The sequence below is a fragment of the Denticeps clupeoides genome, chromosome 5, assembly GCF_900700375.1.
Source record: "Denticeps clupeoides chromosome 5, fDenClu1.1, whole genome shotgun sequence".
Lineage (NCBI taxonomy): Eukaryota > Metazoa > Chordata > Actinopteri > Clupeiformes > Denticipitidae > Denticeps > Denticeps clupeoides.
Window position 1 is genome coordinate 25,312,964 of NC_041711.1, and position 26,288 is coordinate 25,339,251.

Sequence of the window (26,288 nt, forward strand, 5' to 3'; positions counted from 1 at the left end):
ACTATGTAACAGAACATTTCTTCATTTTTTCTTATTATTGCAAGACACTTGATCATCAAATTACAAACCAACACATTCAAACAATTTGAACTCCTTTTCTGTAGTATTTGGGTTTAGAGTTTATTACTCCTTAGTGTACAGTAGTGACAGAGAAATGGATAATAAAAGCTTCAGTACATTCAGGTTTAAACATTATTATAATCACGAATGGCATGTGATGCCACGTGTGTTATTGTTCTGAGATGAATGTGTGTGTGGTGGAGTAAATTCCTTTTCTTTTTGCTCCTGCTCCCTGAATTTCTTGCCTTTTTTTTCTTCAGATGACCGCACCTAACGTTCATAAACACACAGTGTCTGTCTATCACACACACTCAATCTGACACCTTTAGCTTTGCTCCATATTCTCATCACTGCAGCCTCTTCTCAGGGAAAGACGGAATGAATAGGGGCACAGGGCAAGGAAAGAGAGAGAAGGAGGGAGAGATAGAGCGAAAGGGGGCAGATAGCAGTATTAAAATTCATTGTTTTTTTTTTTCAGTGCTGAAAATCAATAGTGTTTACTATGAATGAGGGGAGCGGTGGACAACAGCAGGGGTGAGGGGGGGAGACAGAGGAGGGGTGACTTTATTACTGCAGGCAGAGTCATTGGGGACCAAGGTTAAAGACTGGGCTTGTGGGGGTGGGGGGTGTCGGACAGAAAGAAAGACTGGGCAAGAGAGAGTGTTGTTTAGTGAGTATTCCCTCAAATCCTTGGTTTACCGGCATATTTAGCAATTCTCAAGACATCACATATAAATACATATTAGAAATGTACATTGTATCTGTGGCAATATAATCAATTTATTCAATGCACAATGTTTTGATAATGTTTGTGCATGTATGCTCGTGTGTTTTTAAACTGCAAATTCACGATAGACCTGCTGACATTTAACTGTTAGCACTTTTCTATAAGTAAAAGTCATATTAGTACATCACTTTATGTACATGATAAATGTACATAAAGTGATGACCTGCTTTCATGATAACCTGCTTTCATGATAAATGCTAATAAAATGTCAATAGTTGATCAGATATTTCTTTTATTTTATTCATTTGTATGTTTATTATGTGTATTATGTAATAATTCTACACCCATTCAATGAAGTCTACTGATGCCACAATCGATCATTATACCTGTCACAAGCTAAATTCTCTACTGCTCATAAGTCAGTTGTACTTTTTCCAGCAAATGAATAATTTATTGCATATTGTGATCTCAGTTTAAAATCAGTTTAAAAATCGGCAGTGCTCTGAAATATGTACATGCACAATAGCATGTATAAATACATGATCCTGTATATAGGATAGGCCATATGGGATCTTTTCAAGACAGAAGTCTTCGTGTTCCTTTCTTGCAGCTTGTCTGTTTTTTGTTTTTTTTTTTTTACTTCAGCACCACTGTTAATCTCTTAACCCCTGGAACTGACATAAGTGATCACAGAGCAGAGACCCTAATGAGCCTTAACAAGCCTTAATGAGGGAGCCAGGTCAGACAATAAAACCAGCACTGTGCAACTCCTGTGTTTTGGTTCATGTCGTGTGCAATTGCGAAGAGCCCAGTCTGAACTGCCGCTGCCCATCTCATATGTCACACACTGTTCGCCTGTTGGAGGTTTCTTTCACTATGTTGGTGTATACACTTGGCCTAACTGATAAAAATTCAGCACATTCATGCATTATGCAAAGGCCGAATGGTACAGGCAGAGTAAGAAATGCTGGTATGTGTGTGCAGCTGAATATATGGAGCAAGTGACGAGAATTTCATTTTCTATGTGAACATTAAATTAGCATAGATTTACATTTAAAATCTGATAGCAGCAAAGACTTCATTATATTTGATGTTGGGAGAAAATATATCCTGTGAAATTATTTCAGGCTTGATATTAATCAAATGGTATTCCTAAATAAAATATTAGATTTCACTCTATAAGCCTGAGACTGAAAAATATATTGTAAGGGAGATGTCACTGACTATTAAAACTGTATTTTTTAATATTGTTAATATTATAAAAATGTATGTGAGCATTTTGAATCAAAGGCACATGGGGTGTGATGTTTGTTGGTGTGAAGAAAGTAAAGAATTAGGTTGTAAATGTTAAAAATGTATAAAACATTATAAAACTCAACGTTCCTGGAGCCTCAACCTGACTCTACAGATCTGCACAAGCCCACAGTTCTACTAAAGGCCCAAATAGTTCATATGCCCCAGCACACTGTTACTGTACCCCCACAGGACCAGCCAGTGCCGCATCTTTATACAGAGTAATATCACCGTACAGAAAGGGTCAGAGTATAAATGAGATTATATAAATCCCTCTGCTGTCTGTAACGCATTGTTTTTTTTTTTGTCAGATGTATAGGGCCAGTTAAGTGAACTGATGATAAAGCTGCTCGGTATGACAGAATAGCAGAAATGACAATAAATATAATAGACAGAAATAACAGAAATATAATAGAGTTATCTAAGCATTTCTTTCTCTTTCCTTCTTACTTTATTTCTTGTCATCTTGATCCGACAATTCCTCCTTTTTCTTTTTCACTCACTCCATCCCGCTCTCCATTTCTCCCACTCCCAGTCGTCTGTTCCCTTAGTGACCGTTTCCTAGGCTCCCATTCCCAGGGGTTTGGGAAGGGTCTTGTGATGTCATGCATGCACAACTATACACCTGTAAACTGGGCAGCGCTCACTTTTTATCTCTCGCTTTATGCTTTTGTGGCCTTATCACACGATATAAATTAATGAATCTCTTATCATATTTAATTTATCTTTTTCTTTGCTGTCTTATATATTTACAATTCCACATTTATCCCTTCTACTTTTTATTGTACCTTTTTTAACAGTACAAATTTTAATACAATTTTAAATACAATTTTAGAACTGAACTGAACAGAAATGTTTGGTCATGTTTGCGAGCTCATGTGACCTCTCAGCCTTGGAGAACAGCCGTGGTAAGACTCTCATTTTCGAAAACATTATGCATGCCGTCCCTTTACCCGCTGTCCTTGGTGTATACGTCCCAATCTGATTCATATTTAAAAGGCCATTTATCAGGTTTGACATTTTCCTTCCAGCTGTCTGCTGACTTGTGTCTTCACAAATTTGTCCCCTCACCTTGCTTGTTTGATCTCTAAGTGCCAGTGGCCTGTCACATTAACACTGACGCCCACAACTTCTTGCAGGTTGCAAGCTTCTAGCAAAGGAGTCTGGTTTGGAACACGATGCCGGGTCCAGCCCTGCTGACCATAGTGTGTCAGTAATGGGAGCACTACTTGAACAAAGGAAGGGACCTGCTCGTGATATCAGCTGCTCCAGAGCACTTTTCAAGAAAAACCTGCAGACACTGCGGCCCTGAATGTGCTGAGTTCTGCACCTCTGCCTGTGGTCTTTCCGACCCTGTTTGCTGGTATTCAGGAGTTGCTGTTGGGTTTGGTTGCTGGGAGACGGAACTGGCAGTACAGACATACGTGTCATTCCTGGTGGGAGACAGGAAGGGCGGTGGGAGGGGGTGGGTACAGCCTGATGGGGGATTAGTGGAGGTTTGGGGTTTTGGAGGGGGTGGGGGTCAGAGGGTTTCCAGGTTGTGTCCATACACCACTCCTCTTGTTACTCCTCTTTTGAAGCTTTTGTCTCGCCCCTTCGCTCAGTTTCCGTTGAGGCGGAGTTCGGGAGGCCGCACAGTGAGCACAGCCCTCCCTCCAACACCCTCCTTCCTCTCAGCCCCAAAAATACACCCTTTTTTTGGGCCTTTTGCTTTTTTCTCCCGATTATGCCATTTATCTTTATTGTACACCACTTTTTTCACTCTTTGCCTTGTTCTCTTTATTATCCTTGACTTTTTTGTCTTGTTCTTTTCTCGTTTTTTTCCACCTCTTTCCATTCTGTCTTTATTCTCTGTCTGATGGAATAGTGTTATGCTGCTGATCCTGCTACTGGTGGTAGGGAAATAGATAGATGATTGTGTGATTACATTTGTCCCAGCAGGAGAATGCTTTTTGGTTGTGAGAACACTTTCATCACCCAGCTGGGTATGAATTGTGACTGTGGTCCGACCTTCAGCAGAGCCAGTGGCCCGGGCTTTGCCAGCTTTGCAGCTACAGCAGTAGAGGCCTGGTTTAGGATGCCCACTGAGGGCTGATGTGAACGAGGTTTATGGACTTGAGGGTGTGTAAGTTAAGCCAGTGAGGACAGCGCTGAAGTACACCTCACTCCTGAACGAGATCTTTGATCTGAAAAGCCACTGGCATGGTTCAGGAATCCTACCTGAATGTTCAGTTTATGTAACAATTTCCAAACAATCTCTATTACATATTGGTTACAAAGCTATTTAAAGTTCTTCAAACACTTGGTTTATTTCACTTGCTCCACTAATCAATCATTTAAAATGGTGCACTTGAATATATTTAAGGTGTTCTTCAACTTGAATGTTGAAAGTATTGTGAACAATTGAAAATATTCTTCAAAGTTCTTCACTCTTAATAAAAACTCGTCTTACTTGTTGTTTTATTTCATTTACTCAACCTGTAAAAATAGACAATTACATAAAGTATTAAAGTATCTAACCATTCATGTATGCTCATGTACATCAGGGTCAGTTTCACTTACTTTACCCAAATATGTAAATTCATGTTATGCTTTAGGAAATCCAAAAAAGTGAAATACTTTAAAAATGAGCTTTAACTAAATAATTGATTATATTTAACTGTTCCACCATTAACTGTCATCAGCTGTACTGTCATTCCATCACATGCCCCATCCACCCTATTGACCCTCTTTTCCCTCATGTTTCCATGATATCCCCCCTCCATCTCTCTTGCTCTGCCTCTATTGATCCACTCATAGTTTCCCCAGTCTTCACTGCGCTAGCTTGCTTTAATCAATACAGATAATTGTCTGCTTTCTCTCCACCCTGAACCCTCTCTCTCTCCATTCCTTCTCTCAATGAACTCAGGTCTTTCCCAACACCCCACCCATCCCTCCTTCCCTCCCTCCCACCCAGGGATTCCCCCTCTTAAAGACAGAAGATAACCTGCTTTCTTTACCGATTTTTCCTCCTCCCCTGCCTCTGTTTCTCCTCTCTTCCTCGCCATCGATTGCCGTGGGAGTGATCGCTTCTTTGCGGGCCGCCCTTTGCACTAAAAACAGGGTAGGGGTCGGTGTGTTGTTTTCACTGCTAGGACTTTTAATTCTGCCTGTGAATTTGAATTCGTAGTCACTCGTTGTTAGTGTGTTAACTATGACCCTGCATCTTAACACAACTTCACAAAAACTCATTTTATTTATTTCTCAATTTATCGTTCCAAAATGACCATCTTTACTACCAAAACATAAAAATAAATCCCATTTGCTAACTGTCAATATTACCTTCTGATATAGACAAAGCAGAAAACCTGTAGGCAACTTTTAAAGTGATTTTAGACGGGAGTAGGTTCAGTGCGCTGTTCTTAGACAGGCAGATGGATAGCTGTGAGGGGCCCAGAAAGCAGAACGTATTTAAACATAAATATTGCACAAAGAAGGCTGCAGTTCAACTCAACATGCAAAGCATCGCCGCCTTGAAGCTGCTACATGTGTACTGCTGTATCTGCTCAATAATGCATTGGGTCAAGATCGCACAGTGCTGGGGTAGGATTGTGCTTTGAGTGGGAATATTTGCTTTTCCCTGTCACCCCCTTCCCGGAGCTTTTGTGTATTTTTCTCTTCACAGCCATAATGCTCTCGCTCTGCACGTCTTAATTTTCAAGCTTTATTGAATGCTCCCTTTTCATCCAATCCAAGAGGCTTAGGGGGAGAAACTACTTCACAAGAAATCCACAGAACATTGTACCTGCAATAGGCATTTGTGTGTGTGTGTGTGTTTACACATGAGTCTCCATGCACATGCACAGTTTTTGTGTGTTGGAGTTGGCATGCATCATTGTAATAAGAAGCAATGATACTCACAAATAAAGACATTTTGACATTTTCTAAATCTAAGATAAAAAATCTTATATAAGATATAATACAAACTTAGTAAATGTGTATGTGTGTTTTTATATGTATGTATGTGTATAAATGTGCTTAACAGCTGTACACATCTGCAAAAAATAAATATATAATAGATATATAGATACCACAGTTTAAATAATCTGCGAAAGGACATCATCACGTGGTGAGTGGTTTGTGTCAGAGTTTGTGTTGATTGTTAGTTGATTAACAGGCTGATGATATTTTGTATTGGGGGGGTCTCTGTGTGTTCATGCATGTGAGATGTCTTTCTGTGTGTTGATGTGTGCATTTTTGTGCTTCTTGCCCAGCGTCTCAGTGTGCGCTGGTGTGTGAGTGTGTGTGTCTGTATAAGCTATATGGATGAGCTCCCATGTCCCGAGGCCAGGCTCAGGTTTAAAATCTGTGATTCGGCTGAAATGGGCCTAGAGGCCAGGAATTATGGGTAGAGAGGCTGCTCAAGGCCATGACAGCAGGAACACTTCCCACTGGGAATTTAGCAACCTGCACCCCTCTGATTATGTGGCACAACCTTTGTACCCACACACACCATAAACACACACATGCATTAGAGCACACAACACACAGAATGCAGAATGCAACACATATGTTATTTTCCAGGCTGCTCTTTAATGTTAAATTCAGAAGTATAAATCAGGTGTGTGTGTACGTGTGGATGAAAGTGTATGAGGCTGTGGGAACTCGCCTGCATGAAAATGCATGCCTAAACATGCCCATCCTTCATCCCCCTCATCCGCACAAACGGAAACTCGCGTTCTGTACAAACACAGGCCTGCTACACTGTGTGCGGGGACCAGGGGAGGAAGAGACAGAAAGAGGGATGCAGGTGCTGGTTTTCCTTAGGTTACAATGTGGGACTTGTTGTTTGTTTATCTAATTCTGCCCCATTCAGCCATGCCGTATCCTCCACCCCCAGCCTCTTTTCTTAACCTTTGAGAGTAGAAGCCTTGAATTTGAATTTCAGCGAGAGAGAGAGAGAGAGAGAGAGAGAGAGAGAGAGAGTGGAGGGGGTGATGTGAGGGAGCAGTCGTTGAATAGAGCCCGGGATGGCCAGCCGTCTGCGACCCCCCTGACTGGGGCCCCGATCGATACAAACTCGGAGCAATAAAGCTTTCCCCCTGTCATCTCTGCAGAATACAAAGCAGTATGGAAGGAGAGAGAGAGAGAGAGAGAGAGAGGGAGAAAGAGGTAGAGAGGGGTGAAAAGCTGTTCCGCTAGCCAGACCAATTTCCTAACCCCCCTCCTCCCTACATCCAGCACACCAGTGGAACCTCTACCCCCTTCCATCCTTCTATCAATCGCTCTTTCTCCCTCTTTCTTCTCTCCATTTCTCTCCCAAACACTCTGGATGTCCCCAGTGCAGATATAAATAAATAAAACTACTGAAATTATTTCTTAGATTATTAGAGAAAGGGTCAGAGAAAGAAAAATGGAGGAACCTTGGGGGGGAAGAAAGAAAAGTGGTTGGAAAAAAATGGTAAGGAAGAGACGGGGAAATGGATGGATGAATGCACAGGCAGAAGAAGAGATGGAGAGTGGTTAGAAACAGAAAAGGGAGAGGAGAGGGAGCGATGGAAAGTGGGATAAGAGGTGAAGGGAAGGGAAGGAGAGGAGGAACAAGAGCGATGAAAAACGGGGAGGAAGCTGGGAGGGAGGGAAGAGGGATTACAGAGAGAGGGAGATGGATGTACTGATAGAGGGAGAAGGGAAAGAGGAATATTGATGAGCATGAAAGCAGAAAGGAACGATGAATGGGGATAAGGACAAGCGGGAGTGAGGGAGTACAGAATGAGAGAGAGGGCTGGAGGGAGAACGGGGTTAAGGGGTCAAATTGCAATTCCAGGAATTGAAAGCCAATCACTGTAATTGTAATCTGGATTCAAAGCTCATGGCCATGGAGGTGACACATGAAATAAGAGAGCTCTGTGTGTCAGTGTGTGTGTGTGTGTGTGTGTGTGTGTGTGTGGGGACCAACTAAAATCTGGATCCATACTGCTGGCCTGCACAAGAAAACTTAAAATCTATCTAAAAAGTTCAGTTACATCAAGTTACATTACATAGTGGTAGTTACACACTCATTACACACACACTGAAACCTATCACCATAGGTCCCCGCAAAGGTACGAATACAAAGGTCTGTGTGCGAGCGTGCATGTTTGCAGTCAGCTTGCCAGTCAGCCATTGTGCTTGCGTCAATTTAATAACATTTCTGCACACCACCTCTTCCCCTTCTCAACCATGGCTTCCTCCAAAATGACCGTCTGTGTGTTTGTGTGTGTGTGTGTGTGAGGGAGAGAGAGAGAGAAGACACTGATTGAGGTGACACACACTCACATTCCCTTACCTCTCCCTTTGTCTCTATCTGGCCCTGTCTCCCATTCTCTCCTTTATTGGAAAAAGATAGGGTGAATCCTTCATCTCTTTCCGTTAATTCCCTTCTTTTATTGTACCATCACAGCAGAGACCCCCAGTTACCTTTTCATCCCTTTCTCTTCATTTCCATCTCTTTATCTCTCTTTCCCTGTCTAGTTTTTCACACAGATTCTTTATGACTCATTTGTTGGTTTCTTTTGTCTTTTCTTTTACTGTTAAATATTGTTTATTTTTTCTTAAGATTTAAAAGTTCATTTTTTTCCTTGCTTCCTTAATTAATGTTTTCCTCCTTCATTCTTTCTTTTTTATTCTTCTCTTCCTACTCTTTCTTTCTCTTCCTCTTTGTTCGTCCCCCTCTCCCTCCTTCCTTTCCCCCATCCTGCTCCCTGGGGAGGGCAGTAATAATGGTTGTGATGGAGTGAGAGAGGGAGGTGCGATTATTGTCTTGTCGGGAGTCAGAGGAATCGATCGGCCCAGAAATATGAGGCGCGAGAAAGAGCCGCTGTGTCAGATACAATAACCACCCACTCCCCCGAGATACACACAGCACACACACACACACACTCACAATTTCAATAATACACCAAATAAATATATTTACCTGTTATCACAGTAACGCATGGTAGGGACAAAGCGTCCTAAATGTATTACTCTCTCTTTTGCAAATAACCACTGAGCACCTGTACAAGCACACAACAGACCCATGTCTGAGGCACAGGTTTAAACACACACACACACACTCACCTATACACACACACACACTCAGAGACCTTTCACTGCTGTTGCCTGGCAACGTGACCCAGTGTCCAATCGTTGTGCAGAGCAATGTCCAGTGATGTCACAGCTGCTGCTGACCAGAGCAGAGAGGCAGCAATGGGGCCCAGAAAAGAGGAAGAACGGCACAAGGGGCTGAGGAGGCATCGAAAGGGAGGAAAGTGAAAGTCGAGCCAGCAGCTGGGGTGAAGGAGGGGGGTAGATGGAGAGAATGATGAAGATCGAACAAGCGATTATGGAGGGGTGTAGAGCAGAGGAAGGGATGGAGAGTTTAGACAGTTGGGGAGAGAGGGGGTGGATCGAGAACGTGACAGATACAGAGACTAAAGAAGAGCATGAGAGAAGCACATGTTAGTCCTGAGGGCCGTTCATTACCCGCCACAAAAAGGACATCTTTGCTATCTTCGTGTGTGTGATTGCATGTGGGAGGGGGCTTCACTGCTGTGCTACATTTACATTTACAGCATTTATCAGACGCCCTTATCCAGAGCGACTTACAATCAGTTACAGGGACAGCCCCCCTGGAGCAACTTAGGGTTAAGTGTCTTGCTCAGGGACACAATGGTAGTAAGTGGGATTCGAACCCGGGTCTTCTGGTTCATAGGCGAGTGTGTTACCCACTAGGCTACTACCACCTACTACATTTACATAATTTTACTGTTCCACAACTTTATTTTTTCCACTGAAAAAAGACTGTTCTTACCTGATAAATGTGAGTGTGCAGTCACTATAGCTGTGTGTGAATAGTGGTATATATACACACACACACACACACACACACACACAGGCATTTTCCCGCAGCCTGAGACCTGGTGACAGAGGGATGATTGATGGCTCTCTCAGGGCCGGTGGCCTCCTGGTAGCCCCAGTGGAGGAGCTCCTGTATGGGGCAGGATTGAATTGGCTGGGCCCTGATCACTGCTTCCTCTCCTAGCTGATAAAGGCACAGTGTGTCAACGAACCCAATCGAGAATGTCCCCCTTTGCCTATCTCCATCGCTCTTTCCCTCTCCCTCCTCTTTGGTGAGGTTCTCTGGGGTTTTGGAGGAGACCTTATTATCGCTCTGAGCTTTTTCATTATTGTTTGTAGACTGTGATATCCACCATGTATTTGTTGGCCTGTAGTGTGAATGTGAATCTTACATACACGCATGTGCACACACACACACACACACACACACACACACACACATGGCAAGTCACATGCTAATGCTATTGTCTGCTCAGGGCACACACACAAAGTCCAGGCACACTTCTGGGCTTTCAGATCACCGGTCGCCGGCTGCCAGAGCCTGGCCACGTTGCCATGGTGACAGAGACTTTGTAGAGGTGGGGGGAAAGGCTGGGCCATTGCCAGGGCAGTGTGTCGATCTTTGACCCTGGTGGCAAACATGGACACACCCCCTCCTTGACCCACATGCAATCTGTCACAGGGCCTGGACATCCCAGACCACTGGGGCCACCACCTCTCGACTGCCCCCGACCTCTCAGAAAGACAATACACACGTATATATGCACACCTCACACACTGGGTGTGACTGTGTATATTTGGCTCGTTAGCAACAAAATTACTTGTTAAACTATTATCAGACAAAGCTGTGTTTGGTTAAATAATAAATGGGGCATAACCAATACATAATACAATACATAATCAGAACGTCCTTACCTATTAAAAAATATCTGATTGTGCGATTCCTAATGTGATATTACAGGTAACATAGAACATGGGCATTTTCATTCAGTGACTGCTGTCTGTCTGTGTGTTTGTCTCTACGTTTGAAAGGTTTTGAAGGAGTAAAAAGGCACTAGAACGAGTTAATTTATTTACTTCAGTCATTGTCAAGGTTAAGGTTGAGCACCCTCTGTCCCTCCGCCTTTTAATTATACGTGGAGGACCAAGAGGTTTGCAAGGGACAGCGAATGCTCCAGCTCTTGGCGAAGGGTGCCCCCATGTGGTTATTGTGTATCATTCCAGGCTGACTGGCACTGAAAAGTGACGTTAAATATAAACTAGGGTGGTAGTAGCCTAGTGGGTAACACACTCACCTATGAACCAGGAGACCCGGGTTCGAATCCCACTTACTACCATTGTGTCCCTGAGCAAGACCCTTAACCCTAAAAATTGCTCCAGGGAGACTGTCCTTGTAACTACTGACTGTAAGTCGCTCTGGATAAGGGCGTCTGATAAATGCTGTAAATGTAAATATTATTTAGTATCTTCTTAATAATATCTAAATCATCTATGAACAATCTTCTAAATTTTTTTTGGTTTAAAATGTAAAATGATCATTTTAACATTGAACAAATGTGGGATTATAAGAAATCTGTCTGTTTTACTAAGATCACATTTTCATAGCAGTTCAATAACTGGATTTAGGTTGAATTTATCTAATATTAAAAAGTCGTTCAGAACAGGAGAGGAAAAGAACTGGGTGAAGGACAATAGTAAATGTTCATCTCTTTGCCAGTCTCACCAGAAGATCCTAACCCAGATTGTAGAGGGACACAAAAAAACAGAAACGAGGTCAGGAATGATGAAGGAGAACCTGCCTCATGTCGTTCCTCTTTCTCTTTTCCTTCCTTCAGCAGCCCCCTCATCTCACCCAAGCAGCACACAGCACACGTCCTGTAGTGCACGCCAACAGTTTTGAAACTCCTAATAGCTGTCTCGCATTGATCTTAACCACGTTCCTATTACGTCACAGCACTAATATGAAGATCCGGGTTAAAAAGTGACCACGGAGTGAGTGAGTGAGTGAGTGAACAAACGTGCAAGGCCTTTTTTAAACCGCACGCTGAGCGTGATGTACTGTTTCCAGCAGCCCCGGCACTTTCCAATGGCAAGCAGTTCGCCCTCAGTCACCTCTTTTACATCTCTCCTCCTTCACCACACTCCCACTTCACAAACCTTCATCTCCCCCGCACGCTGCCATTCACCCCTGCGCTGCCCACGTCTTTTTTGTTTACTTCCTCTCTCTCTTTCCACTGGTTGATAGCTTTATATGGTTTGACGCACTGCTGGGGTTTTGGTCCGTGAAAGATGATAAAATGATGCACAAATGAAGTGAGATTTCACTATAACCAGCTCACAGTATTCTGTTTTCATTTCTGAGTCATAATTAATAGCTACAAATAATGCTCAGTTCTGGTTCTCGGTCTGCCTGTTCCTCTCTCTCATGATGTAGGGTTGAGGGCGGAGCTTCAGAGTAGGCGGGGATACCGTTGAGGGAGGGAGGGAGGATGGAGCAGCTAGGGAGGACAGGAGCATGAAAATTCTCTCTGTCTTCTGGTCTTCACTTTGTTCGTCTGACAAGTTCACATGCAGTGAGAGGGAAGGCTGGCAGAGAGATGGATGAGTGTTAGAAAGTGAGACGCGAGAAGCGCAGCCAGTGCATGCACGCGCACACACACACACACACACACACACACACATTCACTAATATACAGACATGACTAAAACTGGAGGGATAGGGGCAATGGATTACTCACACTTGTGGTTGCCAGGTATGTTTATTTCATTCATTATTCCAAGGTAAATAAGCTATTTGGGGTGTGCTATTAAATAATACTAAATATAATTCAACTTTGAATTCTTTTTAAATATGAGCGATGTTTAGAGTATTTGTTCTATGTTTAAATATTAGAAATCTGTTTTCTGTTTCTGGCATGATCATTCATCTTAAGTTAAAATGGCCACAGGGTTATTCATCGCTGTTCACTAATTCACATTATTGACAATATTCAACTGATCAGGACTTCTTTTGGGACTTGGGTTGCTGTTTGATGTTCTGAATGAACCACACATAACCAGATATAAATGTGATTTTGTATTCAAAAGGAACCCCCACGTGCCTGATAACAGTCAGTCTCTGCTTTTGTTCAGTGGACTTGTTCTCGGTATTTGTTGTAGAATATTCCAGAAAACTATGTTTGTAACAGTTCCCACAAAACTGCTAGGGAGTTGCAGGGGCATTGGTGGAGGGGAGTCATGGTTCTGAAGTTTCAGTGGTGTGTCGTCTGTTGCTGTATGATGTATGCTGGGTTGAGCACACATTTTAAATGACATTTTCTGCAAATGACATAACTATATTGATGGTTTCGAGAAAGATAGCTCCAGGTGTTGAAACTTTAATCTTCATAGGTGTGCACATGATCTAATGAAAACTATTGCTATATTGTACTGTTGTTGTCAGAATGTAGACAGGGAACTATTTCATGTTTATAACACTCTTGAGTGATGGGTGTGCATGCTACTGTTTTTATGTGATAAATATGATGAAGCGAGAGTGGTTTGACAAGAAACCACTTTCTTATTTTTGTAAGTGTGTGACAAGCTGGGTCTACACTATGCATGTGCGTGTTCACTAAGTGTAGAGAAGGAGTGTCAGTATAGTATTAATAACCCTACTGACTGTAAGGGTTTGGTTTAACACCCTGCTTGCAGTCATGGCTGAGGGGAAGTCAGTGGAGGGAAGTGAGAGGAAGGCACCAAACCATGATATGTATCGTCTACATATCAATATACAGTAATGTACCGTTGAGATACAATAGTATCTCGCTATACAATTCCATTTAGTATGTAGCATTAATCATATGGTATGTCATGCACACTAATTCAGAGATTAGTCCCACAGTACTTCCATATCATTGTCTAATATTCAATGTACACTTTGTCATATGATATATAGTTAGACAACACTTAAATTCACACTGTTTTAATAAGCAGTTTAACTGTAGAATTGTTTTGTATAACAATACAGTTCTAGACACAACATTATACTTTTCAATAGTATACATTCTATTTCTTTATTAAAGCACTGCAGAGGACATGAGCTGATATACAATCACAATCAAAACCATATAAATATTATATGTATTTACCTGTATTTGTATTTTTACATGTATTTGTATATTTGTACATGCATTTTGCAGCCTAAAGTTATTTATACAGTGTAATATTTAATTCATATATAGAGATTTATATATATAAATATACACACACAAACACACACGCACACACATTATATGTAAAAATGTAATTACTTGAATTTTATGATTACTATTATTACAAAATATAATTCTGTAGTGTTTCATACTGTGTGTGAATATGAAAGTAGTTACAACTGAAAAATTATTTAATTCATTAAAGAATTAATAGTTTATACATAATGGAATAATGTGTAACATTTGATGCATATTGTTGAAATTACAATGATCTATTATGTACTTAGTAGGTATATAACTCAACACATCTATTTAGGCCAGTGCAACGTAGCTGTTCTCAATTTGTAGGGCATAATCAAAACCATAATAATAACTATATGACACACATAGCATGCCAGTATTATAAACTGAATTACATCTTAGTTTAGCCAAGCTACATTACCAAAATTCATAATTTTTTCAAGGGATAAGTAATTTATGAATGAAGTCCGGAATTAGCACTAAATCGGTTCCATTAATTGCAGAGTTCTCTAGTGTATGATGTGGTCAGTGAAGTGCTGATGTCTAGTAGACCAAAGTCGTGCATCCACAAAGGGACAGGAGTGGGGATTTCCTGTTCAGCTGCTTCCCCCTTCCCACTATGATGTCTGTCTGAAAACCACATGACCAAGGAGAGCACCAACTGGTTGGCTGAGACAATTATTTCTGGACAAACATAAGGCAGAAAAAGTGTAAATGTGTAAAGTGTAAACTTAATCAGAACAATAGGAAACGTTGCAGTGTGTACTTGTGTGTGTGCTTGTGTGTGTGTAAAAGACATAAACACAAAGCCCAAGTTCCAGATCATTATGTCAGGGTCATCCGTGCCGGGCCTTCTTTTGAAAATCATTTTGCCTAAATACCGCCACCTATCCTTCCCAAGTCACACTGTCATGGTTTACGGTAATACCAGGCAAAAATAAATAATTTCTGTCAGCATTTCTCAGTTCTGCCAAAAAACAGACAGAAAAGAAAGGAACAAGAAAGAGGGAGAGACCAAAGGCTGAGACGAGCGTTTTATGCAGGTGGTGGATATAATTAGTTGGTCGTTGGGCAAATTTGCATATTTCTCACAAAAGGGAAGTCTGTGTATTAGAAGAGCTTGTTGCAGTCACAGAGGAGTGCTTCACTCACGCACACACCCTTTTTCTGTCATTCACTCAGTCCAGAAAAAACATTTTCAGTACTTTAAATTGTGCTTATTAATCACCTTAGGTCAACAAGGGTCAAACACAAACTTGAACATCGAATTATCTTTCTGCACTCTTACCATACCCCACTAACCTCCTGCCCCGAAGGGTACCTCACTGGGGCTGTCCCAAGGGCAACCATGGAGTGTGACGGGAGCGGATGACGTAACAATGAGTAACACATTATGTGGAGGAGTCAAGCCTCTATACATGCACTGTGTTCCCCAGAGCCCTCCTACCCCAAAACCAAAAATACGTGTAAAGCCAGAGACCCAGCATGCTGGGTTTTTCACTTAGAAGAACATTACTTTCATCTTTGAAAAACCGTGTGGGAACTTACTTGCTATGAAGTGCTGATTTGTTCAGTAAACAGCTGGATAGACTTATTTCTGCATGTAACTACAATATCATAGTTCAAAATAGGATCTATGCTTATGTGAAATTGGGGGTTTTTTGCATTGCTGCAGTGAAATATAAATGAGGTGCAAAAAAGCCTGGGGTTTTAGCACTGACAACATTTGCACTAGTCAGCTACAACATTAAAAACAGGTACCTAATGAGCATGAATTCTTGATTTCATTGAGATCTGTAGAACTTGGAGAACCTCAAACTATTGTTTTTTTTGTACTTTGTAAAGTTATGTAACTTTGATTATTGGAATTAGAGCATGAGCAATAACAATTGCCAACCCCCCCCAAAATCACCCCCACAAATAAATACATACATACGTACATACATTTAAAACCACCACTGCAGAGTTCCACCCAGACCTGTATCACCCAGGAACAGAAGGGAAATTCTTACTTAACCAGATCGAGAAAAGGACCCCAAATCTTTTTAAATCTCAAACCATTCCTGAAACCCTTTCTACAGTGTGGAAAGGCATATTATTATCCTGCTGAAAGAGGCCACTGCCAGTTCAGAACATCCAGAGTACATCACACCAGAGCATCCACCATCCTACCTTTTTTCCTGCTATCTCTTCCCCATAAATTAGCTAAAATGCCAGCTCATCCTCTTCTGTTGATCCATGGTCCAAACTCACATTACAGTGGACAATGGCCGGAATGGAATCTCAGATGAATCTGTTGCTACAGAGCCATGCATGTATCTTTCTAGACAGAAAAGTCATCTTGAAGATAAAGAGTGAAGAAGCTGTTTTGATGGTCCTATGTAAATGGATATAATGTTGTGGTTGATTACCGTAAGTCTACAACGGTGAAGCATGAGACCTTTAAATTATAGAAATAATATGAAAATGACTTGTCAAAAAACTGCATTCTAGATGTGTAGAGATTGGTGATGTGCCTTCCATGAAATTCCAGAATTAATGAAATGTTGTTCCTGCTGGTGTTTAAAATGCCGATTGTGTTTCATTTTGTCTGTCTCTCCTTTTCTTACTTGTAGATATAAGGATGTCTAAGCCTGTAGAGGCTGAGAATTCTGGGGCCGACTCTCCAGCTGACAGCGCAGGTGAGATGCTTGTATCTGTATGTAAATATACACTGATTGACCTTAACATAACAATTTTTATCACATAGAAATATAATATAATAATAGAATTATTATCTCATTCTTTCACACAGAATCAGAAAGAAATGGACCTGAAATACACCACCAGGTCGGTTTTACAGTCAAACCATCATTAAAATACATTTATTTCCATTATTGATAGAATTACATTTAGTATTGATACCAATTAATTTGCTTGAAGACTGATTTGTGTGAATCCCTTAGTTTCAGCCAATGAAAATCAACCCCTTCTCCCTCTCTCCTACGCTAAGTAACAGCAAGGTAAGTCAGCATGCGCGAATATATGAATATGTAAAATGCATGTTTCTATGTGTGTTTACATCAGCAAATATGGTCTGTTCATGATAAATGTGGTGATGGTGTGTCTTCACATGTGCACCTGAGTGCAGTAAAAGCAATAGGATAGTGTATATGACGTCATGAGGTTCCAGCAAATTTGCATCCTGATATGCAAAATCTGCCCCCTGAAGTCTCACCTGTCCTGACATGCCTAGTTGCTAATGTTGGTTTTAAAATTCACCTAAAACAGATATGGGAAACACTGGTGGGTACGAGAGAAATAGTGGTAGATGTTAGTCGTTGGGGCAGTGGTGGCCTAGCGGGTAAGGAAGCAGACTCGTACTGGGAAGGTTGCTGGTTCAAATCTCGAACCGCCAAGGTGCCTCTGAGGTTCCACTGAGCGAAACTACTCTCTAGGGTGATGGTTAGAAGCAGAGGACACATTTCGTTGTGTCACAGTGTGCTGTGCTGCAGTGTTTCACAATGACAATCACTTCACGTTCACTTTCATGTTCAATATAGGAAGACAACTATGCAAGGTTAATTTGGTGTAAAATTTTAAAAATGGATGAAAAGATGGAGATAATGGGTAAAAAAAAAAATAGAGAAGCAAAAAAAGTTTTGTTTTGATGTTTGAAAAAGCAATATTTTACCCCACGCCTGGAGCAGGATATGCCTATAACCACTGACAGAGAGAACAGATGATTTTTATTGAAAAACAGTCACTCATATTGGAACATACTCATTTCCTTTTCTCATCATTTCCATTAGTGTGTTTATAAGTGTGGGTGGCTCTCCCGGAATAATGCACTGGATAGTAGCCTAGTGGGTAACACACTCGCCTATGAACCAGAAAACCCAGGTTCAAACCCCACTTACTACCATTGTGTCCCTGAGCAAGACACTTAACAATGAGTGTCTCCAGGGGGGGACTGTCCCTGTAACTACTGATTGTAAGTCGCTCTGGATAAGGGCATCTGCTAAATACTGTAAATGTAAATGTAAAAAGTGCTGCCTTTATCTCATGAGACAATTTTCATTCATGAAGTAATTCATGAAGCCAGCCTTTACCTTATGTTTTTTTTATTTTATTTCAGGGTAAACTAGAAGAATGTGGAGAAATGTCCCCAAACCCCGCTCCACCTGGCCCCGCCCCGACTCCAACCCAGACGCCACTCCCTCATGCACAGCTCATGTTGACAGGCAGCCAGCTTGCAGGGGTAAGACAGGGTTAAGCGTGTACAGACACAATATAGAGATTTAACAGCATCTTTTCAACATTCATTTTCATTGACGAGTCACCAAAATGAGTGTGTGTTCCAAATGTCTATATAATATCTGATAAAGACTGAAACATGCTAATTTGCCGATGGATTGCCAATGAGATTCTGTACTGCTCAACACACATTTGCATAAATATTACATTACACTTTTATTAAAACATTCACACAAATGTGTTCGTCTGTGTGTGTGTGTATGTAGAGCAGAGCTTTAACTTCTGCTTTACACTGACATTCTGCCAATGCTTTACACTGACCTGCATTTCCTACTGGGAAGTATATGACTGTCTTCCTCTTCTTTCCTTCCCCCTCTGCCTCTGCTCTCCCTGCTATTTCTCTGCCTCAGTTAACAGCTCTCTTGCCCACACAGCAGCAGCTCTTGCTGCAGCAGGCGCAGGCTCAGCTCCTGGCTGCAGCTGTGCAACAGTCCAACGCTGCTCATGCTGCAGCAGCAGCCAATCAGCAGCAAGCTCAGAAGCAGCAACAGCAGCAGCAGCAGCCTGCTCAGCCTCAAGTGCAAGTGCAGCAAAGCCAGTCACAGAGCACACAGGAACAGGTTCCTCCCCCTCCACCCCAGCTCTCCCTCTCTCAGCCAATCCAGCTCACTGCCCAGGTACGGCTGGCCAATCAGAGCTGACATGCCGAGACATTGTGCTATGGGCACTGGACAGCCTGTGGTTTTGTATATGAGATGTAGTCCCACACACCGCAATGTCTTCTCATCCCAAAATACAAAATGTTTGTGGGTTATGGGGTCCAGTACATCACTCCTCTGACTTCTTTCCCTCTGTCTTCATCTCATGTTCGTGTTCTCCTTCTTTTCTTCCCACAGGACATACAACAGTTGTTGCAACTACAGCAGTTAGTTCTGGTGCAGGGCCATCCTTTACAGTCACCTGCCCAGTTCCTTCTTCCGCAGGCCCAGCAAGGCCAACAAGGTGGGTGGGGGCTCATCAGTTCATGTCCTAGTAACTCAGAAAATTGCCTTTTCATATGTTTGTCTCATATGTTCATTTGCATAATCATGTTTTCTTTACTAAATTCAGATTTACAGGCTGATTTGAGTTTTGATGCATGATCTGAGATTTAGTTCATTAGTCGTTTTTTTTCCAGGTCTGCTATCGACACCAAATTTAATTCCACTACCTCAACAAAACCAAAGGAGCCTCCTGACCACTCAATCCAGACTGGGGCTGCAAGCACAGGTTGAGCCGCTCAGCAATAACCAAAAATAAAAAAGTCTGAACTTAGATAAATGTGCTAACGCTATAAAATCTATGACAGAGAGAGAAGAATGTGGAGGGTGGTGTCAGCTCTGTGAATACTGTGACCTCTCACCCTGAAGAGCCCAGTGACCTGGAGGAGCTGGAGCAGTTTGCACGCACCTTCAAACAGCGCAGGATCAAGCTGGGCTTCACACAGGTCAGTTGTTGGCAGTGGTGGATAGTAACGGAGTAAATGTAATTCGTTACTATACTTAAGTAGTTTTTTGTGTATTTGTACTTTTGTTCAAATTTGTACTAAAATATTTACATGTCTGAATGTTTATGACAAGTGACACAAACGACCTGTTCAAGACAGGAGTGACATGTGAATGACCTGGAGGTAAAATTTGTGGTCACCAGCCAACTTCCCTCAGATTGACGAAGTTCTGTGGATGCAGAATGAAACGTTTTGACCTTAAAATTTATATATAAAAGTACAGTTGCCATGACTCAACTTTTAGACAACTTCACCTGGATGACTGAAAATCTTCACAGCCATATTTTACTCCACTACTTTATCAAAAGGCAGTTGACACAATGCTGTGGACACTATGCTGACAGACACAGCAAACCTTCTTGCCACAGCTCAGTATTCGGCATGTGCCATCCTGGATGAGCTGCACTACCTGAGCCACGTGTGGGTTGTAGACTCCGGCAGCATTAAAAAAATGTCCATTAATTCTTAGTTCTTAATTAATGGAATTTCTCTACAAATTGATTTTCTATGCAAAATTCACATAAATAAAACTGATTTAATCCGTAAATTAAAATTAGACATTAGAACTGCAATAAATCACTTTAATTTACTTTTGATATTTAAGTACATTTTAAGGCAAATACTTTTGTACTTTTATTCAAGTACAAATTTAAATGGAGGACTTTTACTTTTACTGTAGTAGAATTTTACCCTGGGTAACTCTACTTTTACTCAAGCACATAGTTTGTGTACTGCGTAAATTGTGGTTGGGGGTCACTCGCATACATGTGAGACCTCAAACACCTCAGGTGTGACTGAGTCATCAGTTTACAGTCGGTTCAGACAGAAAGTGTTTGCAAAAATAGGGAAGTCTATAGCAATTCCAGCAAGATATGCCCCACCAGTGACACACATTTCACCTCCTCTCTTTTGCCTCTCGCAGGGGGATGTCGGTCTTGCTATGGGGAAACTGTACGGCAATGACTTCAGCCAGACCACCATCTCACGCTTTGAGGCCCTCAACCTAAGCTTTAAGAACATGTGCAAACTCAAGCCCCTCCTGGAGAAGTGGCTCAACGATGCTGGTACTAGTAGTTACAAAATAGAGCACCATTACAATTTTTTAAATAAGTGTACATTCAAAAACAATAGAGTATTATACAGGCTGCATAAACACAATATTTATTTTTTGGAAAATGTTATAGACTGTAGGAACTAAACTAAAATAATCAATCAATTAATTAATTAATGTCAGAAAATACGATTATTTTAATAAAATGCGTTTTAGTGCTTATAGACTGATGTAGTAGATATGCGAGTGTGATTTCTTTATTTATGTCTGAGCCCATTCATTACCTCCTTACAGAGACAATGTCCATGGACAGCACCATGCCGAGTCCCAGCTCAATGTCTTCTCCCTCTCTCGGCTTTGATGGACTGCCTGGGCGCCGCCGTAAGAAACGCACCAGCATTGAGACCAATGTCCGTGTGGCTCTGGAGCGTAGCTTCATCACGGTGAGACCAGACAGACAATGTCAGTCAAAACTTAGATTCAGTATTCGGCAGTTAAAATATTGTCTGTGCTCAGGATGCAGAAATGTACTTTTCTCTATCTAATTTAGTAAATATGTGTTGGGATACATACATATTGCATTTTCATTAACTGTATGCTCTATACTAAATGTAAACAAACTAAAACAACATTAATTTCCAAAAATTGACTCTTTTGTCATTCAGGTGAGTTTAACTGCATTTTAAATGCTATTAAAGGTGCGCAAGTAAACACAGGAAATTAACATTTAAAGTAAGATGTTCAAATCTACTAAGACCCATGTATGAAATACGAAACATACATTAAGGACATTAATAAAGCATATTAAGCACATCCTGTAGGAGAATTCTATTTTTCACAGGTACAAATTTGAGTATTTTCAGAGACTAAATTAGAAGAATCTTAATCTTAATAAGATTCTTGTAACATGCCTGTCTCCATTCGTACTTCACTACCTTGGAGTGTTTCTTCCCTTCAGAACCAGAAGCCTACCTCAGAGGAGATTCTTCTGATCGCTGAGCAGCTCAGCATGGAAAAGGAGGTGATCAGGGTCTGGTTCTGCAACCGCCGACAGAAAGAGAAACGCATCAACCCCTCCAGTGCCACGTCTCCCTTGCCCAACCAGCCTGCCCCTGCGACGCACAAACCCCCCTGCTACAGCCCACACATGGTACAATCCACACACTCACTAACCCATCCTGTATTTACTCTGAATCCCTGAATGGTTTGCACCCAACTACTCTCCCTGCTATCTGACAGAAAATGTGTCATCGGGTAGCAATTGATGTAAAGAAAACATTGACATTTCTTTTTAAGAAAAGTGTTTTTATCTTTAAAAAAGACTAATTGCTCATAAGAAACTGTTACCAATCCCAATTGCTTTTTTTGTCTTTTCGTGTCTTGACCTACCACTAGATGTCCAATCAGGGACTCTCTCAGGCTGTTACCAGCCTCAGCACAACAGGTAAGACTTGTATAGAATTATCCAAATTAATATCTACCAGCCCTGGGATGCCACTGCAGTAACCTCTTCTGTTTCCTTTCCCCAGTGACAACCATGCCGTCCATTTGCTCTATGACCCCCAGTGGTGCAGCTACCCTCAGCTCAACACCTTCTCCCGTAACTCCTCCTCCTTGCAGCACAACCAGCCCTGCCCCTCCTAGCCACAGTACACTGAGTCCCAACACAGGGTTAGTGCCAACACACACAAGACTGTACATGCTGGAATGCGTTTTTGGATAAAGAATAGTCCAAACCACTTTCTATAATCCAAAAGTGTTTACATCCTAAAGTTACATGGACAAATTCCATAATAGTGTCAGAGATAAATTGTTTTTTTATATTTAAATGTTATTATACACATACAGTTTCAACATCAGGTGTTATTAATTGTGCAGATGTAAATCTTTATCAGTAACATTTTGACACCCATTCTCGGGTATATAGGCAGAACATGAACATAGGCAGAACATGTTCACAGACGCAGACCTGCACGTGTGAACAGTGAGGCGTGCTGGGTATCTGAAGTACTCCAGTCCAACAGCAGCTTTTAACCCCATGTGTTTCTCTGTGTTTGTGATCTCTTTGTCCACAGCCCATGGCGTATTGGTAAAAAGAATGGTGACGTTTCTAACTACATCACAGATTTTGCTGCAAACTTGAGGTGAATACAGTAAAGAGAGAATTCATTTTTGTTGTCTGTGCACACACACACACACACACACAATCATGTTCCAGCTGTGCTTAACGTTATTTTACCTTTTTTTTTTTTTTGCTGTCAAAGCATAAAAGGGACACAAACACACATTGAGCCCTTTTTTCTATTAATTCAGGATTTGACATAGTCACATATTTTCAGAATGGGCAACTTAAAGTCACACTGAGGACCAGTAATGTTTTGTAGAATTGTCTGTGTCTTTTCTTGTCCATCTTTTATATTGCCATTGTAACCAGTCATGCTGATGATTCTTGGATAGTGTGTCATTTTGTAAGGTGCTGGGAATAACCAAATTGCAGGCCTGCTTCTAAATCTGCTTTCTGCTTTTGCCTACTGTCACTTTCTGTGTGTGTGTGTGTGTGTGTGTGTTTGTGTGTCTATGTATGTGACTCAGGAACACTGTGATGGGAGTTAACACAGGGATGAACCAAGCTCTCATCAGCAGCAACCCACTTGCTACAATACAAGGTGTGTGAGAGGGAGGGAGTGATAAAGTAAGAGAAATAGAAAGAAAGATGTCCAATGTGACAGGCAGAAGGCTGGAGGAGATGAGAAAGAAAGCATTCAGGTCGAAACTACTTTGTGTGTCTGCGCGTGTGCATGTGTGTTTGTTAATTCTGCTTGTTGTTCCGGCTTCCTTCACTCAAACGCCCACCTGCAAAAAAAAAGTTGGCAATATGACCAGACTATATATGATAACTCCTAATAGAAACATTATTTATTTATTTGTTGACTGTCATCATTTGTCAAGACTGCACTCAAAACACACAGCAAGTGAGGATATTCACTGTACTACACTGAGGGCATAGAGTTTGTAGTAGCCCAGTATGTAAAACACTTGCCTCATAACCAAAAGTCCACAGTCACATTTTCAACCGTCCCTGCCACTACTGATTGTAAGTCGCTCTGGATAAAAGCATCGACTAAATGGCATAAATATTAATGTAAATGATATAAGTAATATAACACACAACAGCCATAAGTATTAACAATATTCTATGAGTCTCCTGCTGTACAAAGTCATCTTTAAACTTTAAACTCTCGTAACACTCTCTCTCTCTCTCTCTCTCTCTCTCTGTCTCTCAGCCCTAGCAGCCAGTGGTGGTCAGCTGCCCATTTCCAGTCTTGAAGGGGGTGGTAAAGTTTTGGTGGGCGGCTCTGGGCCCCAGGGGGTGGGCCTTCCTTCCTCCCTCTTCCTTAATCACTCTGCCCTGCTGCCAATGGCTGCAGGTGCTGGAGTTGGATTGGTCAGCTCCACGGTCAACAAACCTGCCAGGCCTTCCTTATTTTCGGGGATTGGTGGCATGAGCCCCAGCCCCTGCTCCCCTTCTCCCTGCTCTAGCCCTGCCTCGTCATGCTCCTCCAGTGAAATGGCCCACAGCCCACAGCCTCTGGGAAGGGCCAACATTGAGTGACGCAGCCATCTGGCCAAAGACAGGACAGGGAGAGGAGAGAAAAAACCATGCCTTTCAACCAAAGCTCTCTCAAACTCTCTCTTGCTCTCCCCTTGTCCATTTTTCTTATTCACTTTCTTTCTCTTGCTCTCTCCCAGTCTCCCAAAGCCAAATATATACAGAATGGAAGAAAGGAGAGAGGGAGAGACTGAAGTGAAACAGGAAGAGAGGTGCAAAAAAAGGGGGAGCTCTAAACCAAAAATCTTCTGAGGAGGAAACTTGGTGGGACTCTTTGTCAATAATGAGCAACTCTGAGCATCTCTTCTCTGGATAAAAAAACCTACTTTTTTAAAAAACAAATGACAGGGAAGAAGAAGCATGATGATTCTGAACCAAAAATGACAAAAGAACATTTACTGTGTGTATTTAGGAATGCTAGTTAAGACAAAAAATAATAAGGACTTCACTACAGAGCTGCTGTTCAAAAAGGTGGAGGAATTATACCAAAAATTCAGTGGAGTGATTACACACGGTCCTGAAGAAAAACCATACCAAAATACCAAAAACCGAAACCAAAAATATGGAGAGAAAAGCTTTATCCAAAGGACCTGTAAATAAAAAACTGTCCAGGATCAGACCAACTCAAGTCATGCACCCATCTTATCTTATCACATGCATTGTTATAATATCTTTCATGTCATGTCTTTCATTATCCATTAATCATACTTATTCTGGTATAAAAGTGAAAATACTTCCATTTATAAATGAGGAATTTGTATATAGCCTTTCTTTTTTTTTCTTTTTTGAACATGATATGTTCTTTATCATATTTCATATTGCATAATCTGGTGATCTGTAAATATATACAGTTACAGTTACATAAATCTATTTATGTAAATTGCTGAACTGTTGTTTTGGTCTCATCATCATCATCATTGTCTGCATCACTCCTTTCATTGACATCAGACAAACTGAGGGAGGGAGAGGGAGAGAGATTGAACAAAAATAACAATTTGAAGGCCCACTAGTGCTCCATTGATGTTCTATAGAATTTGGCCAAATTGAACGTGCAAAGCATTTTGCATCTGCTATTTGAGTTCTCCACCAGATGGTGCCACCAGAATCCACTTTGAAAGTTAATACAGTGTAACAAACACAATGAGATATTACTTCCATTTACATTATTGATGTAATAATCAATTTGTCAGGAACCAACAGGAACCATGGTTTGTGACCATTTTAATAGCTTTATATTTGTAATATTTTCTTGATAACATAAAAAATAACACATTTCATGCACAGTAAACCAGTCCATAAAGGCATTTTAATTAAATAAATGTGTATTTTACTTCTGTTGGCAATATGACACAGCTGACTGACTATAGAAACAGGCTTGCTCTGTAAGTGCTCTATTTTGTTGTAGAAACAAGCTGGCTTTTTGGTGCAGATTGTAAATACGTTATTATTATTATCCTAATAATAATTATTGTTGTATTTCACACTAAATCTCACATGACCTTCAGCCTTAGGGAATCAGCATTTATAAAATGTGGCAAAATCTCTTGATTTACACCTTCATGTCTACTAATTTATTCATTTGAAATGTGATTACAGAGTATTCTCTTTTACAGTACCTGCATTTTTACTGTGTAGCACCAGCATGTCATTAGAATATTCAATCCTGGTGACATTTTACTATTAAAATGTAG

The 26,288-nt window shown here is 41.2% G+C and overlaps 1 protein-coding gene across 7 annotated transcripts in view; it reads left to right on the forward strand.

The window, feature by feature from the left end:
• The window catches only part of pou2f2b (POU class 2 homeobox 2b), a 34,034-nt gene extending 8,026 nt beyond the window's left edge, over nt 1-26,008 (forward strand). Inside the window, exons 1-17 of one of the 7 annotated variants that reach the window (XM_028981219.1) lie at nt 2,841-2,988; nt 16,770-16,835; nt 16,949-16,983; nt 17,100-17,156; nt 18,272-18,394; nt 18,801-19,067; nt 19,287-19,392; nt 19,568-19,659; nt 19,739-19,876; nt 20,859-21,000; nt 21,282-21,430; nt 21,946-22,137; nt 22,383-22,431; nt 22,517-22,658; nt 23,063-23,131; nt 23,580-23,653; nt 24,272-26,008. In XM_028981219.1, the coding sequence (XP_028837052.1) occupies nt 2,943-2,988; nt 16,770-16,835; nt 16,949-16,983; nt 17,100-17,156; nt 18,272-18,394; nt 18,801-19,067; nt 19,287-19,392; nt 19,568-19,659; nt 19,739-19,876; nt 20,859-21,000; nt 21,282-21,430; nt 21,946-22,137; nt 22,383-22,431; nt 22,517-22,658; nt 23,063-23,131; nt 23,580-23,653; nt 24,272-24,600 (2,076 nt within the window). In that variant the 5' untranslated portion in view covers nt 2,841-2,942 and the 3' untranslated portion in view covers nt 24,601-26,008. Of the gene's footprint in view, nt 1-2,840; nt 2,989-12,450; nt 12,694-16,769; nt 16,836-16,948; nt 16,984-17,099; nt 17,157-18,271; nt 18,395-18,800; nt 19,068-19,286; nt 19,393-19,567; nt 19,660-19,738; nt 19,877-20,858; nt 21,001-21,281; nt 21,431-21,945; nt 22,138-22,382; nt 22,432-22,516; nt 22,659-23,062; nt 23,132-23,579; nt 23,654-24,271 lie in introns of those variants that run through there. The other 6 variants (XM_028981218.1, XM_028981216.1, XM_028981217.1 and 3 more) reach the window with 6 other exon arrangements.
• The last annotated feature ends 280 nt before the right edge of the window (nt 26,009-26,288 follow it).